General features: G+C 37.6%; 1 protein-coding gene across 4 annotated transcripts; it reads left to right on the top strand.

The window, feature by feature from the left end:
* Positions 1 to 1,616: 1,616 nt before the first annotated feature.
* On the top strand, positions 1,617 to 5,433 carry LOC131329404 (transcription termination factor MTEF1, chloroplastic-like). 4 transcript variants are annotated; one of them, XM_058362504.1, is made up of 3 exons: positions 1,617 to 1,729; positions 2,455 to 3,709; positions 4,887 to 5,433. In XM_058362504.1, the coding sequence occupies exon 2, from the start codon at positions 2,507 to 2,509 to the stop codon at positions 3,689 to 3,691; it is 1,185 nt and encodes a 394-aa protein (XP_058218487.1). In that variant the 5' UTR covers positions 1,617 to 1,729; positions 2,455 to 2,506; the 3' UTR covers positions 3,692 to 3,709; positions 4,887 to 5,433. The 4 variants fall into 4 exon arrangements, with proteins under 4 accessions (XP_058218487.1, XP_058218488.1, XP_058218489.1 ...); XM_058362505.1 differs by lacking the exon at positions 1,617 to 1,729 and adding an exon at positions 1,744 to 1,937; XM_058362506.1 differs by lacking the exon at positions 1,617 to 1,729 and adding an exon at positions 1,781 to 1,795.
* Positions 5,434 to 17,803: the final 12,370 nt, after the last annotated feature.

Genomic DNA, 17,803 nt, shown 5'->3' with positions numbered 1-17,803 from the left:
TAACATAGAACGATTGTTTATTTATTTTGTTGTTGCTTGGTTTTAGCTTCTCCTTTTACATTGTTCATGTAGAGAGCATTAAATTATTCCGCAGAATAATAATAACTAGCATCTATGATTTCACATTACCTGTTTTTTATGGATATGGTTATGTTTATACAGGTGTAATTTTGTTACGGCTTTTTTTGTATACCATGGATGTTTATGTCTCTGGTTGTATAGCTCTTTGTCTTTTCCTAGTTAATAATGAAATAAATTGATTCGCTGTTTTCACTGGCTTTCCTGTACCTGGTTTTTGGCATGGATGTGGGTAATTTTGGACTGATTGTTGTCTCCTTTTGTAATTAATACTATTATTGTTATGATGTTCATTGATTGTATCATTTTTTCTGCTTTACCTGCTCCGTTACAAGTCCACTGTGAAGTAATATGCCGACTTAGCTTGGAGGATACATCATTATGGTCATTCACTTGTCTGTTTATTCGCTAGACTTTGGAGAAGCACCCAACCTGTATGCATGGTGTTCGGCCCTTGTATTTCCTCATTGCTTCTGAGGCTGAAAAAGTGGTAGCTGCAATATCGTACCAGGGAGAGAATGAATTTATGGACCATGCCACATTCATTCATGACTATAGCTCCAAATATTTTCGATGGATGCTAGGAGATCGTTTGGGGGTTGTGCAAGGTAGAGATTTCCTGTCTCAGATTTGTGCGCTGCTACTCACCTCAGTTATTTGCTCTGTCCGGCGCTGCAATCGACGGCTCGTGCTCCTCCTACCAGGGTTTGGCTTTATCTCAGGTGGGTTTTCTGATTTAGGTTTTTCTTTGTGGTTTGAGTGTTGTTTCGTTTGACCTATCTACCTGTAAGAAGGTCATTCTCGCGGTTTATTATTAACGATCAAAGGTTTAGGTAGTGTTGGGGTGATTATTTGCCGCTGGAGCTTATTTTTCATTTTTCAACTTCTGTTGTGTTTGCGATATTCGTGTTATTTCTAGCGGTGCTGTGGCTGGGCCAGTTCTCTTGTGGGTTCAGAGCTTTACAATCGAAATTTTCATGCCAGGCTTGTGTGTTTATCGAGGATTATTCGAAGTGTTCCTATTGAGGATTGATCTGACTAAAACATTAACCATTGTGATGCTAGTGAATGATGGAATGTTGCTTATAAAATTAATGTACATAATTCCGAGATCAAATCCTAATGCCGATGCATGCGTTGTTATGCCTCAAAAACGTATGATTCCGAGTACAGGGACTATTTAATGAAACATCACTTAAATTTGTTGTGCTAAGTCTTGCCATTACCTGAAATTTGACTGAAAGTTTAATTACATGTGAACCAGAAAATTTTATACTCTGAATTTGTCCCTGAGATTTCATTGGGCTTTATTTGGTGTTGCTACTGTTAATTGAAATAGGGGTATTTTCAAGTTCAAAACCTGGTTATTCACCGAAATTGGTAGCTAAGTTTGCAAGTTAAGAGCACTAACTTTTACCTCTCAATTTGCACACCTTAAACTTCTTCAAGCATATAGTACATCATAGGCACAAAATTTACAGGCATGAGACTCCGCGTGCTAGCACGCGCAGATCACCTAGTTAGAGAAACTAAGGATGTACCTCTATAAGTACTCCTCTGTATCTACATGTCAGCCCTAAAATTACTGGAGGATCCGAATTAGAACCACCCGAAAATAGAACTTCAGCAGCTCCGGCAACGATAAGAACGCGTACCTCTCTCTCTCTTTCTCTTCTCTCTGGCGTCTATGGCGCGTTCTCTTTGTTGCTTTTCATGGGTAATGTAGAAAATGTACTTGTATTAAAATAGTGAGGACCTTAAACAAAATTATTCGACACCGTTTAATAGCCTTTGTTTGGGAGCTTGAAGCCGTGGATTTCTAGTATTTCTTGTTTGTTGACCTGAGGGAGATTTCATTGGTATGTATGATACGTGGATGCTTGCTTCTTTGTTGCAAATGAGTGGTACTTTTCTTGGATGCAAAACGTTTTATCTAAGTCTTTATAGATGTTAGCATGACTTTTGCTATTAATGATGGCATCTTTTGGACAAGTATAGCTTATTCTGTAATAAAATTTTCCTTTGTAAGTAATTTCAAAAGTTTGTGGTAGAATTGATAGGGAGTCGGGACGATGAGGGAAGAGGATAAAAAATTAGGGTCTTCATCTGTTAAGCTTACCGCTTGCGGTGCAGGATGGCATTTTGGGCTTCAAATTTGGGGGGAAACAAGTAGTTGGTTACTGTGTTGTCCTCCGAAATTGTCATTTTTATACTCTCATTTCGCTGTTTTAATATGTTGAAGTCGTTAGCGATGTTTAAAAAGGATTCATAGTTTCCCTTTTGCTTTTCTGTTCTCTTTTTTTAATGTGCACATTTGAAGAAGGAATTTTAGCGGTTTTACATCATGTTAACATGTTTTTTTATATTGGTTCATAGGTTTGAATGTTCTGAGATTGTTAAATTTGTGAGGCCTTGATCTCAAGTACATATGAATCGAAGACCATTCTTTCTTCTGCATTCCATCTCTGTGTTACGAAACCCTGTTAACTTATTCCCCTTAGCTTTGGGATATCGGATTCCAAAAGCCCCAACTCTGGAGCTTTCCTGGCATTGGAGCACCTTTACCTCTGCTGCTGCTACTGCCTTGTTTCCATCAAGTGAAACACTAGAAGAAAAGGTATCAGTAGAAAGGGTTGGAGCCTGTCCAAAGGACTCAAAAGATGTTTTCCGGAGTTGGGGTTGCAGTGATAGTGATATAGCAAAGATATTTCAACGGCGACCTTCTTTGCAGAATGTTGATCTTGCCAACCTCCAGTCCAAACTCAACTTGCTTTCTGGGTTGGGCCTCTCATCTACTAACCTTGTAAAGATCATTAACTGTCGCCCCCGCTTCCTTGGTAGTCGCATTAATAAGTTCTTTGACGGGCGCCTAGATTATCTCCAAGAATTGTTTGGGTCAAGGGAAGTACTTCTAAAAGCCATTATACGGAATCCTTCCCTCCTCACCTATGACTTTTATACCAAAATCAAACCTGTTGTTGCCACATACGAAGACATGGGTGTTAGTAGAAAGGATTTGATTGCTATGCTTCTTTCTCGCCCCACTTTAATTCCCAGAACCTCTATCAATGATGAGAAGTTGGAGTACATTCGCAAGACTGGGATCTCCAGGGATTCAAAAATGTACAAATATGTGGTCACCCTGTTTGCCATCTCACGCACTGAAACAATCCGTGCAAAGCTGGCAAACTTTGAGAAGTTTGGATTTTCAGAGGATGAGGTTTTGGGTCTTGTTGGACGCTCTCCTCTTATGTTGACACTATCCATTGACAAGGTTCAACGGAACATGACTTTCATATTGAGCATGATGAAACTTCCAGCCAATGCGGTCCTCGGTTACCCGTTTTTGCTGTTCTTCAATTTGGAGGCTGTGTTGAAGCCACGGATGCTTCTGGCAGGAAAGATTCAGGATATGGGTCTTCTTCCACAAATTAAAGGACCTTCAATGCTGACGGCATTTAGGATGAAAGAGAAGCGGTTTTTGAAGCTATATGTAACTTGTCACCCAAAGGAAGTTGCTGATGAATTGATGGAGTTCTACTCTAGTGCAAAAGATGTCAAGAGACTGGCAGAATCCTCGAAGAAGAAACACAATAAAGGATTCCCATTCTGAAAATTGTTTTGATACGAGGTGCATTTAAACTTTTCTTAGGAACATGTGGCTGTAACTGTGCCAAACTACATGCTGATGGAATTTGTTTGATAATTGCTGTGGATAATGCAGTGTCTTGATGAAGTTTTGTTTCTGTATATGCATCGTTGTGCCATAATGCCATTCCCTTTGTGATTCTGTCTTCGTGCATATGCAACAAAGTTATGCAAAAGTCCTACATAGGTGCTGAAGTGTTTATCTGCCCATTAGCACTGGTATTAGCATTGGTACTGCAAACCTGAGTTGACTTCATGTCTTTGTGGGCCCATTGGTGCTTATTCGTGTGCATAAAGAGAATAGATGAGAAACAGAATAGTCAAGTACATGCAGAATAGTTTTTTCCCTCTCCTCTATTCCTTATTCTGCGTTCAAAACTTAATGACAGGCTTGAGTGCACCTAGGGGTCAGAAACAGGATAACTTTGACTGAAAATTATCCGAGTTGTGGGGGAATATTAGTTGGTGAAACCCTTTTTCATATATAGCTCGGTCAGTTGATGTCAGTGAAATGTTGGTTGCCCAAACAAGTTCGGTGAATTAATTTTTGCAAATTCAACCTGAACTATTTGTCATGGTGATGTGTCATTTTCAATTAAGGCATGCAGATAGTAAAAATGCTTCAGGAAAACTTGCTACTTGTAACATTTAGTTTTTGAAGTTACATAAACTATTTTGAAAAATCGACATGTCTTCCTGGCTAATGAGCTGATGTTGGGTTTGAATTTGCTTGTGAGTGCCTTGGGCAGGGCCCGAATCCGTATGAACTGTTAGTGAATGATTGGACAATCAAGTCAATAAATGTTGCAATAATATCGCAATGTTATCTGGATACCTTTTGTCAATGTTGTGGCTGTTCCGGCTATTTTGCATGAGCTAACATGTTCCCTCAGAAAACAATAACAAAGCATGAGAAGAAGCTTTGAGAATCTCTCTGGCATATTCCATAGCAACACATTTCCTGTTCTTTCTTTTTTTCTTTTTTTTTTTTGGGGGGGGGGGGGGGGGGGGGTTGGGGCTTATTACATATTTTGTTCATTCTAATCTGTTCCTCATAGTTATTGATGAGTAGTCATATGCAGAATTTTTATATTTGCTCTGTTGTTAATACACTGGTTCACAGCTTGATAAATATCTAATTGATTGTCAATATCGTGCAGGGAATTGTTCAACCGTATTACTGCAGTCTCAGCAACCTACTGGGGCAAAATCAAGCCAGATAGTTTGTTAGATTCATGATTAAGAAATGGAATTAGGCCACCAAACTGAATTAAAGCAGATCCAAAACAGTCGCAAAAGGAAGAAGCCGCGAATAGGCTTAGCCTCTGCAATTGTACCACACCTCCATTCATTGTAGGCTTGGAGTGAAGGAGATCTTGGGAGAATCCGAAGATTGTGGTCCAAAAGATCATGAAAAACAAGAATAGAAGATTCACTGCAATTTTCAGATTCTGAAGATACCCATGCTAAATGGCACAAGATCTTGGGTTGTGACTATAGATTGATTGGAGGAAAGATTTTTCTATCCACACATAATTGTTTAGCCCATTTCAAAATTGCAGTTTTATATGTGTTATTGGTACCATGATTTGAACAGCAAGAGTTATTATTGGCAAAAAAGAAAATTAGAAAAGGAAATGGAACGATGAAGTTGAGGTCCGGTTGCAATTCCTCTTTCTGAATGGTGAATGTTTGAGTTCTTTTAAAGTTTTGTTATTTAGGTGTATGCGTGCTTTCATGGAGTCAGTTTCACATACTGAATTCACTGCCATAGGAATACTGCCGTGTTTTCTCTGGGATTGTATAAACTGAATATTAAGATATTGCAATTAATTATTCTCTTGTATGTCAAATTTGGAATCCAAAATTTGGGGGGAGTTTGGTTGCATGATTCTCTTCATTACTTTTGCAATACTTTAGTGTCTCTTGGCCGAATAAATATTAAAGCCCTTCTACCATGTCTGCCTTGAGGGTCCTCCCAACAGCTTATATGAGGAAGGTGGCGCAAAAGAGGCTGGAGGAGATAACGGTCCAATTTTACATGATCTAAGCCACTTTTCACAATTCCCTTCTCTCTTCCTGCTATTTTGTCAAATGATTGTTATTCCTTTGGTCTGATCTATAGGTTGGGTAGAAGAGAGGGAGAAACTATGAGTACAATACTGATGAGGTGTGTAGAAACTTTTTACTTCCAAAATCTTGCGGTCATCTGTGTCAGGATCAAATTGTCCCGCTCGTGTCTTCTATTTTCATACATAGGCTACTTTTTCCTGGGGTTCATCATCGTATTGCTCTCCGAGCAACTTTTCGAGATTATAACAAGCACATGACTGATTTCGAGTTTTATTCCCTAACTGCCGAAGGATTGAAAAATGAAATCCTTTCAATTGTTGAGCATCAGGTTTTCTTTCCTTATGTAGAGACCCATATTTTACGAAAATGATTTAAAGGTTATATAAATGCTAGGATATCGAATAAAAGAGAAATTTGTGAGTTTGTGTGAATTGAGGCTTGAATGATAGAATTGTAAGTTGAAGGGGTGCACGTGTAATTTGTCTACGTACTAGTATATATGTGGGGTGGGGGGATCACAAAACCCATCTCACTCACTCTCATCTCCCACGCCACCCCCCCCCCCCCCCCCCCCCCCCCCCCCCCTCCCTCTCTCTCTCTCTCTTGTTCCACCGCACAAATCCTCACCACAAACACGAAACACGAAACCTATGAAGATCAACCTCCAATCCACCTTCTAGCGGTTGTGAGTTCGTATCTCGGTGCATCAAGCGTGGAGAGGCGTATTTCGGTTCGTTCAAGCTTTCAGAGCTAGGGCTCGCTTAATTGGGTTGGATCCTTGCATATACACTTCGGGGTAGGGATTTCTTATTCACTTTATGTGTTTATGAGTTGATTTCGTGCTTCAATCGAGTTTGGATCGTCAATTTTTGTGTCTTTGAAAAGCTGTCAAAATCTGCAGAAAATCGCCCAAAATCGCGTGGGTATCGATCCCCATGCAAGGGGGATCGATCCCCCAAGTCATTGCTCGGATCCAGCAGCTGCCGGGATCGATCCTTGGTCATGGGGGGATTGAGCAATGACTTGGGGGATCGATCCCTCCCCTCCCTGGACAGCTTTTGTGCTGTTTTGTGTAACCTCGATCGTTTTGAACCCTGATCTCTTCTAAACTCTTTTGGACACCTCCTAACCTATTTCAAGCATGTTTAATTGAATACCTTGGTTAATCTAAGTTACCCTCATCTCGTTGGTCTCCCGTTAGTAAAGAAAGAATAGTAAATTGGTTAACGCTTGGTCGAAATGCATCTAACGAGATTGATTGTACTTGGGAACGATTGTGGCATGATGTGATGTATGATATAGACACATTAGGTGCTAAGACATGAAGTGGTGGTTGGTGAATTGGAAAATGTATTGTAGAGAGGTTATCGAGTATCGTAGGTTATAAGGTATACCGTGGGGTACGTAGTTGGTCAATGGGGGCTGGCCTAATGGCCCAGATGAGAATAGGGTAACTCGTATCCTCGTGGTTCATCTCGGTGATCCTTCTAAAGTCCTTTGGCGTTCGTTTTATAAGATTCTAGTTTAGAATCTAGCGGGCGTTACGTCATAGAGATAGTTATGGGATTCGGTACGTGACAAAGGATATCGTGATAGACTTAGAGGAATAACTTGAACATGAGTATTTGTCAATGTACATTGTGATATGTTTACAAAGTTTGTATTGTGTTGTATGATGATAAATGAAAAAATGTGAACTAGGGAATACTGTTTGCTTGTATATCGATTGATGGTGTGTGTGTGTATGCTTGAATTGAGAACTTGAATTGGGGAGTCCCGCAACGAAAGGTGTGGTAATGCGGAGACTCAAGAGAGTTCCGCTACGTAAGGTGTGGTAATGCGGGGACCCAAGTGGAGAGAATTCACTGTAACGCAAGGTGTGGTAATACCGTTGAATGTCTCGTAAGATGAAGGGTGTTATGGTTGACTTCAGAAGTACATGTTGTTTTCTTGAACTATTTGCTACTTGAGAATGTGATTGTTGAAAAAGAGACATGAACGACCCCATCATGGTTTTTGAAAAGAAAGGATTTTGGATTTTGTGGATTTTGAAAAGAAGATTTTTATTGAAAATCCTCCGGTATTCTTGAGCGAATCAATGGATCCGATATTTGGGTACAAATCAACGGATTTTGGCATTCCAGCTCGAATCAATAGAGCTTGACCCATAATGGTCTTGAGTTTTCTCTAAATTATTTTGAAAATCAAAAGGGAAAGTTTTATGAAAAGAGGCTTGATGGCGAAGTATGAAATGAGAAAGTAAATTGTGACATTCATTCGAGGAGTCATTAAATGGTTGAGAAATTATCGTAGGTTGTTTAGATTGATGTGAGTTTAAATGCTACTTCTAGTTAATGTAGGAATGGTTAGGGTTACCTTCAAGACGTCCAGAATCCCGCCGTCTTAGTCCGTCAGTCATTGTGGTAACCCTTTGTATCTCATTTTCATTTGTTGAAATCCCATTCACTCTTAGTGCATGCTTCATCGCATTTTCATATAACTTGAGTATAAATTTCTCTACTGGGCTAGTGTAGCTCAACCTATTATTTTCAGGTACAAAGCAAGGAAGTTGGCATGGCCTGCATGTTGTGCTTGTTGATCATGTCTTTTAAAGGTATAAAAGAGGCGATCATCTGCATCTGATTTGAAAGAAGTATTTGGAAGAATGATTATTGTAAAAATACTATTTTGGTATTTTGATAACTTGGGGCCTCGAGCTAGGATTGTAACTTTTGAATTTAACTTTGAGAACAGTAAATAAGAATATCATACTTTGAAGGAAGCGAAGAAATGACGCCGTTATAAAAATACTGGAAAGGCTGTCTAAGGCATCCTTCTAAAGAATATTTAAGAAATATTTTTCCATGCAATGATAATCATTGCCTACAATACAACAGTTCAAAATATTAGTTTACTGAAATTAGGAGTAAAAGACATTATCTTCCCCTTTACAGTTCTGTTGCAAGAGAATACCTGTAGAGCCAACATGTAGAATGTACACAAACGATCAAAACTTTTGAAGACGTGCCAGAATGATCAAGTCGCAATGAAATTTGATTTTCCCATTCTTTCATTCTTTCTAGGAGTTGTTCATCTTCCTTGACATAAACAACTAATAACGTAGAAATCTAATACGATGTACAATTAAAGCCGTAACGTGTGCTTAGGATATAGAAGTACCTGATTCATGCCACATGTTGATTTGAAAATTCACAATCGTCATGCATAGGCCAATCTACTGACAAGCAATCAGTGAACCTGGAAAACGTAAAATAGAATTGTATTGCATAGTATAAGAAGCCAAAACACTTGTCATAATCTTTATTAATGAACTTCGAATTTGTTTTAATTAATTCATTACATACCAGAAATATTCATTAAGATCGTCATAGTTACACCAATCCGCATTAGCAGTTTTTCCACCTTTACTCTTCTCGGCTTCGTAGAGAATCATAACCACCATTTAGTTTTGAAGAAGAAAAAGACAAGCCGGGTTACGAAGAGAGTACCCTCTTGATTACTTGGTAAAGGGGTGATATAACTTTATGTAAGAAAGACTCGTCTATCTCCTACCCATAAAGCCTTAGTGTTTTCTCCAACTAACAAATCATGAAGCTCATTTGCCATTTGCACTCATGTCAAGATATTGGTATGAAACAATAAATCATTGCAAGATGGAATGATGATCAAATCTACACTGATGAATGAAATTGTGAAAGATGTAGAGCATAGACTTTCGGGTATATATATTGAACATTGGCTGCTTCATCCCAGATAAGAAAATCGAGTCTCCTGTTAATGCATATCTATTATACGCAGAAATATACACATTGTCTTATGCATAAGTTTACCTGTGTTTGTTTTTATTAGGTAAAGGTCACTGTAACTGTATTAAAGTAGACTCATGATTTAAAAAGGCCATCTCCATTAGCAGGGGAGTTGGATCTTTTTGATTTTCTTCTTGGGGCGTGTTATTTCTGAGGAGTAACAAATGTTTTGGGTTTATTTTTGTATGTACAGAAAGACAATGTCCAGAATCAGAGGGAGCATCTAATTCTTCTTCTTGACATTGTCTTTCTGTACGTACAAAAACCAACCCAAGACATTTGTTACTTCTCAGAAATAACACTATGACTTTACAAAATTGACATTTGAGTGTCTAGATTAACGATGATGCATACCTGAAACCCAAACACGGCCTCAAGAAAATCTGGAAGATCCAACTCCCATGCTAATGAAAATGGTCTTTTTAAATCATGTGTCTTCTTTAGTATAGCCATAGCAACCTTTAGCTGATAAAAAACATAGGTAAAGTTATGCACAAGACATTGTGTATATTTCTGCATATAATAGATATGCATTAATAGGGGAGTCAATCTTCTTATTTCGGGTGAAGCAGCCAATGTTCGATATATGCCTGAATGTCTATGCTACATCTTTCACAATGTGAGTAGTTCATTCATCAGTGTAGATTTGATCTTCATTCCATCTTGCGATGATTTACCAATATCTTGACATGTGTGCTGATGGCAAATGAGCTTCATGATTTATTAGTTGGAGAAAACATTAAGGCTTTATAGGTAGGAGATGACGAGTCTTTCTTGCAGAAAGTTATATCACCCTTTTACCTAGTAATCAAGAAGGTACTCCCTTTGCAACCCTATTGTAAGGCTTGTCTTTTTCTTCTTTGAAACTAAATGGTGGTTATGATATTCTACGAAGCCGATAAGAGTAAAGGTGAAAAAGCTTCTCATGCGGATTGTTGTAACTATGACAATCTTAATGAATATTTCTAGTATGTAATGAGTTAAATAAAACAAATTTGAAGTTCATTAACAAAGATTATGACGGGTACTTCGGCTTCTTATACTATGCAATACAATTCTATTTTATGTTTTCTAGGTTCACTGATTGCTTGTCACTAGATTGGCCTATGCGTGACGATAGTAAATTTTCAAATCAACACATGGCATGAATCACGCACTTCTATACAATGTTTTCAAAGGCGTTTTTTAGGCTCGCCTTGGGGTGTTAGGGCAATGAGGCAATGCCTCAGGGCTTAAAAATTTGGACGGTGAACCACAAAGGCATTTGCCTAATTTCCTTAGGCACATTGAGGCATACGCCTTAGTTGCCTTTTACGCCCCAATAGGTGAGGCGTAAGCCTTAGGAGAGAAATTTTCCTAATCTAATTTTGGCAATTTCCTAATTCTAACCCTATCTCTTTGCTGTCTTATTGAAGTTGACCTTCATCTACAGTCGGGCTCTATTTTTCTTTAAATAGTTGTGCTCTGTTTTCCTTTACTAAGTGGCGAACTGATATGCTCTGTTAATAGCTAATAAGATAAAAAGTTAACAACTTGATGTTATAGGGTTTCTCAATTAGTTATTAGTTATTAACTGATAAGGTAATAATAAGTCATTAACTGATATGCTATCTTTTTGTATTAATCTATCTTTCATAAACTGCACATTTTTTTTTGGTATTTTAAAGTTATTTTATTAATTTAATTATTTAAAAAATAGAAAATCAAAAGGCTTACGCCTCAATGCCTCGGGGCATACGCCTCGCCCCATTGAGAGTCAAGCGCCTCGCCTTGCGCTTTCGCCTCCGAAACGTTGCTTTTATAGCCTAAGCACACATTACGACTTTAATTGTACATTGTATTGGATTTCTGCGTCATTAGTTGTTTATGCCAAGTAAGAGAAACAACTCCTAGATAGAATGGGAAAATCACATTTCATTGAGACGTGATCATTCTGGCTCATCTTCAGAAGTTTTGATCGTTTGTAGGCATTGTACGTGCTAGCTCTATAGGTATTCTCTTGCAATAGAACAGTAAAGGGGTAGACAATGTCTTTTAATCCTAATTTTAGTCAGAAACTAATTTTTTGAACTGTTGTATTGCAGGTAATGGTTATCATTGCATGAAAAAATATTTCTCCATTAGATATTTTTCAGAAGGATGCCTTGTACAGCCTTTCCAGTATTTTTATAATGACAGCATTTCTTCGCTTCCTTCAAATTATGATATTCTTATTTGCTAGCTGTTGTGGTTTTCATTGAATGTTATTCAAATACTAACGGTAGCCTGTGCCATGAAAATGATTACATTGTTGACAAAGCCAGTATTTCTATAGACGAACCTTTTCTTTTCACTTTGTTAAGTACTAATCAAGGAAGCCTTAAAGTAGCACAAAAAATCTCCTTTTAAGATGTCATTCATTGCTTTGTGTGCCTCATATTGTACTTGATTTTTACCGCTTTTGTTCAATGATGTTGCATAGAGCTATGCAATGGCATCTTAATCCTTATGTAGATATGAAAAATTCTTGCCTGGCTGTTCTTCATTTCCAATTTGTACGCTATATCTTGGTATTCAGACATGGTTCTTACTGAAATCTCATTTTGGTGTCAATGTGGATATCAGGGATTTTGGACTTTATTTTGAACTTTCCTGGCTATCATAGGTGGAAGTTCACTGATGTGATGAGAAACATTCTCAAAATACTTGTTAGTCTGGCCTGGAGTGTCATTCTTCTCCTCTACTATGTGGATATGTTCCAAGTGGCCCCTGATAAAAGTAAAGATTTGCTATGGTTCCTAAATAAAGTGAAGGGCATTCCTCCATTGTACATCATCCTTGCAGCAATATTTTTGCTTTCATATTTACTAGCAGCAACATTATTTTTTTTCCCAATGCTCCAACGATGGATCGAGAACTCAGATTGGCATATATTGTAAGGTTTCTTTTGTGGTGGTCAGAGGTACTATTCTTTCCTCATTCACCTTGGATTTCTTTGAATACTCTGGCTCATGTACCAATGTAGACAGATATGAATGGGTGATAAGGCTAAATTTATAAACGAGGAAAGTCTCTTAGTCTTGCAGTCAGTTCTTTCTTCTCCATTAAACTCGTTTATTTGAAAAACAACATATATTATAGCAAAGTTTCGTCATTCGATACATTTGACTTCTCTGTTTGAATTGTGGGAAAATCAATCCGCAAATAAGAACTACAGTTTCCTAATTCTGTTAACGGTGTGGCTGGGGCCTTAATTGCGGTGTTCATTTTGCTTTTTAACATCACGTTTTCGGTGATTATTTATAGGGCATTTGATATACTCTGCATTAACATCCTCAAACATCTTAAAGGTACTCTTAGCCACATTCCTAGTGTCCAAGCTCTTAGGATCCTTATTCTATCACAATGACTGTGCTATGTCAATTAAGCATTGTGGCCCTTTTTGTATGTGCAAACATGTGTAAATACTGTTTTTTGTGGCTTTCTCATTAACAAGCTATGAACAACATTTTGTCTCTTGAATGAGTTTGTTATCATCTCTCAAGCCCAGAGTTTATGTAGGGAGGGGAATGCATGAACATCAATGCACGCGTATTAAGTGAGTTTGGAAAAGACTACACAATATCTACTACAGTACTATGATTGTCTAATTTTACCATTGTGCATTTTTTATTTGCTTGAAAGAATATTTGTTTACGAATTTCAGGTATACTCTTTTTTTGGGTGCTACTTCTCTGTGCCAAATTCGCATTTAGCTATATCCAGGTGCTTGTCACATCTTTAACGCTAATCATATTTAAAATTCAGTTGTGCAGAGTAGTCCTTCTTTAGCCATTTGGCCCATTTTGCGTTTGTTTTCCCATATAAAACCTTTGACAAATGCAACAAAAGATATAATGAGCATTCACTGTGTTCAGTATACATGGCATGAATTCTTTCCAGATGGTATTCATCTACTCTTGATGGTTGCCTTCTGTTCTTTAAATGTTAAATACGTTCATACTAAAATTCTTGAGTCAACAAATACAGCTCAAGGTAGCTACGGAGGAGTAATCTCACTAAAAATATGGATTTTTGTTTCTAGCTTTACAAGTTAGTTTGGTGGGGTTAATATATAAAGGAAAAAAATATGAATTTCTGTTTCTAGCTTTACAAAGTTCAGTAGCACCAATCGTAAAACTTTGGGTTCCTGTATGGATGTATGGGTATAGTTTGGGGATTGGTGGCAGTAGAAATGGATTAATTGGACGTAGATTAAAGATTTGGGTTTCGGTATTGTTTTGCTTCAGGTTGAACTAATCTTAGGTTTGATTAGGTATTATTTTTGGGGCAGCTCGTCATTTCTTTAGGTAATATTATATTGGGTACAGTTGGTGATAATAGTGCTACATGATTCCTTGCTCAGGTTAGACTCGTTTCGCGTTGTTCGTTTACATTAGCTTTGGGGACCTAGGTGAGTGGTTAAGTATGTTACGTATTTTTGAACTTCCCTGTGTCTCTTAAATTATTGTTTAGAAGATTTTATGATTGGAATTGGAAACTCGTAACTGTTTATTTGGTTACTTAAATCGGCATGCGGTAAAATATTTGGTGAAATCCCTTATTGTTCTGATAATCTTTTTGGTGAGAACTTTGTGAATATTGTTGGGAACATTTTTTTTGGAAAGTCCAAGGAAATTAATCCTCTATGTACGGGTGACTCTGGCCATTAGAGAAGAGACTGGGTTAGGCCGGTGACTTTAATGCTCAACGGCTTTCTTTTGCCGGGTCGTTCTTTGGGAAAAGTTCCACGGGCTGCCTACTCGTGGTGACTCTAGGATATGATATTGGATCCAATCATGAGACATTTATTCACTGGCATTTGGTTCTATCGATATTGATTGTGGTTCCCCATTGTTGTTGGAGATTGGTTTGTGATCACCATTGAGATTTATTGGTAAATGATTTATGGCCAAATTTGTTGGTTTGATGCACACCTTCGTATTCCAAAATATATTATCGTGATAATCTATTTTTAGCCATGTTTTAGAACTGTATACATGCTTTACTACTTGCTGAGCTCGTCAGCTGATGGATTTATTCCAACTTCTTTTTCAGGCAAGTTGGGCAGTTAGGAGGACTCTGGCGGTATCTTGCGGTGTCCTGTTGTTTGACCTCCTTAGGGTGTCTCATCATAATTTAGTATTTTATTTATCGTTTCCGTAATTGAAACATTTTGTCAGATATTTGAATCTTTTGAGATTGTTTGGTTCATGGGATGTTTGTGCCCCATGCTTATGATTGAGATTTATTTAATAACAAAAAAATATTTATTGATCGACGACTTATTTTATTTTAGGCTGCGTGTTCCATGAGTTGACCTTATGGTTCACGGCCGGTCACTTCTCATTTTGGGGTGTGACAGGGCACCTGTCATCTTGGTGTGTCTTCGAATGATTTTATTTTTATTATTTCAATTTATTGACAAGTTTTGAAGCCTTTTTTTTTATTATCAGTAGGCATGTGAAAGATCTCAAATATTCCAAGTTTCATGCATGTTTATTTATGGATACTCAAATTTGATACACTATTTTCTCCACTATATGTAGTGGTATTCTTGGGGCATTGGATCATTTGGGAGAGGTGATTCCCTTGAACACATAACTCCAATGATTACTAATTAATTGTCATTAGATGGTCATGGTTATGATTCTAAGTTGCTTTTTGCAATTTATTGATACCATTTCATCTCTAGTCATGCATGGTTAAATGTTCTTATTTGCAATGGTTTTTGGGATGGAAATTGAAATCATAGGAATGGGTTAACTAAACCCAGGGTTACAGTACGTGGTTTTGGAGTTCTACTATTTTGTTAGGTTCCAACTCGCTATTTCAATTCGTGATTTAGACTTGAAAGACAGTTTTTATACAAAATAATATATGGATGGTTTGGTAGCTCAAGTGCAGAACCATTTACTATTGACCATTATGTGTTCTTGAAAACATTATGGTGCCTTAATTTCTTAACTTTCTATTTTCCACTCATTCATGTTTTTATATAAATTTATTTTACTCATGTTGAGCGAAAAATCTATTCTTAAAAGAACTTGAGATTCCTTGTGAGCACTATCAGGGTTAAATAACTAAAGGCATGCCACCCAAGCCATCACTAGTTAATCTTTACATACAATCTGATAATCTAGATATTTTGTCGGTTGACATTCATGTTGACTTCTCTTCTTACATGTACGAACACCGGAAATGGGAACTTGAGATTCCTTGTGAGCACTATCAAGGTTAAATAATTAGAGGCATGCCACCCAAGCCATCACTAGTTAATCTTTACATGTAATCTGATAATTTAGATATTTTGTCGAGTGACATTCATGTTGACTTCTCTTCTTACAGGTACGAACACTTGAAATGGTCATATCACGGTTCCTCTATTTACCATGAGCATTCATGATGTACTTGGTGCCATCTGAGAAGACAAAGAGATGGGATTGTAAAGGCTTCAAATGTTCTAAGTTTTCATCTTGTGTTTCAATGATTACAAATAAAGCGGATGTTGATGGAATCATGAGAAATGTTCACACTCAACATTCTCACAATTAATTGTGTTAAGCATTTCAAAATTACATAAACATAATTTCTCTAACCCTTGCACACACACGCTACAATGGTGAGGGGGTCACCCCCCTCTCGTCTTTGCCCTCTCTCTCAATTCCACACTTTACCTGGCGTACACACAAATCTATTTATAAAACAAACCGATTGCTCTCAACCACACAACTCAACTCTATAATACTTTACTCTGATAATTCTATGATTTTCCATTGATGTCTAGGTTGAAGCTGCAAAATTTGCTCATTTATGGAATGAAGCATAGTTGTTAAAAACCTACGATACACGATACGTATCTTACGATTTGTATCGTCTCTTTCGAGGAACGATACGTATCCTATCATGTATCATTTTTGTATAAAAATCCTACGATACGACCGCGTATCCTAATTTTGTACGTATCCTATGATTACTTATTCGAAAAAAGTCGGACCTTATTTCAAGAAGCGGAATCCCAAATGCATTAATCTAAGCCGTTTGAGCTTATTATGGTATCTTTCAAACCCTTTGATAGAAATTCAATCTCAATGTTGGTCTTGTATAAAAGAAAGAACCATACTTCAATTGTATTTTGTCTTATGCTATGAGTACCGACCGGCCGGGAGGGATTTTGTACTGACCGGCCGCGTCGGGCCGTCTCCAGCCACCGGACAGCCGATCTGAGCCGTCCAAACATTCTAAAAAAAAAATTGATGGGCCTTATGCGGGAATCAACGGCATCCGAGGTGTGTAGGGTGCTTGATCTGAGCACCACTTTTTGTGTATATACACGAAAAAGGGGTGCTCGGATCAAACACCCTACACACCTCGGATGCCGTTGATTCCCGCGTAAGGCCCCTCGGTTTTTTTTTTTAGAATTTTTGGACGGCTCGGATGGGTCGTCCAGTGGCCGGAGACGGCCCGGCGCGGCCGGTCGGTACGAAATCCCTCCCAGGCCGTCGGTACCTATATCATTTATGCTTTTCTTTTCCTAACAAAGGGAACATAAATCCTTAATGTAGTAGGAGACTTGAAATTTTGCATCTTAATTTTTTTTTAAATGTAAGCATAGTCTGTTGGTGTAATTAGGTGTATCTACTTTTTAATTATATTTTAATTATGATTAACGTTGTTGAAACATAAACTAAATTTAGTATTTTGACAAAGCTTCAATTGACAAAATCCAAATATGATAGATATTATCGAAAAAGATATAAATATCTAGTTTTTAGAAACTCTAAAATATCTAGCTCTAGAAGCTCTAGAATATCCTTGTGAAATATCGAAAGTTTTTTTGTGAGAATTAGTGTCATGTGTAATTCTAGAATTACCTCAAAGTTTATCGTATATGAAAATATCTTTATACTAGAGTGTTCCATGGAGTAGTACAAATAGGGATGGGTTCTAACCATTTTGTACCAAGTCAAAAAAAAGTTTGAGTTCAAGTGCAATACAAATACTCTCTTTCCCCACTATTGTCTTTAGTAATCTCCCTCTTCCAAAAATATTGTCCTAACTACACAATAAAAACTCATACTGTTCCAGCAAACGTATCTCTATATACACGATACGTATCCCGATTTGAAACATGGGAATGAAGTAATAGGGAGTTATCA

The sequence above is a fragment of the Rhododendron vialii genome, chromosome 6a, assembly GCF_030253575.1.
Source record: "Rhododendron vialii isolate Sample 1 chromosome 6a, ASM3025357v1".
NCBI lineage: Eukaryota > Viridiplantae > Streptophyta > Magnoliopsida > Ericales > Ericaceae > Rhododendron > Rhododendron vialii.
Note: the sequence above shows the minus strand (reverse complement) of the source record. Positions and strands in the feature narration are given on the sequence as shown.

Coding starts and splice junctions, on each gene's coding strand:
- LOC131329404 (XM_058362504.1), top strand. CDS start 2,507: ATGAATCGAAGACCATTCTTTCTTCTGCATTCCATCTCTGTGTTACGA.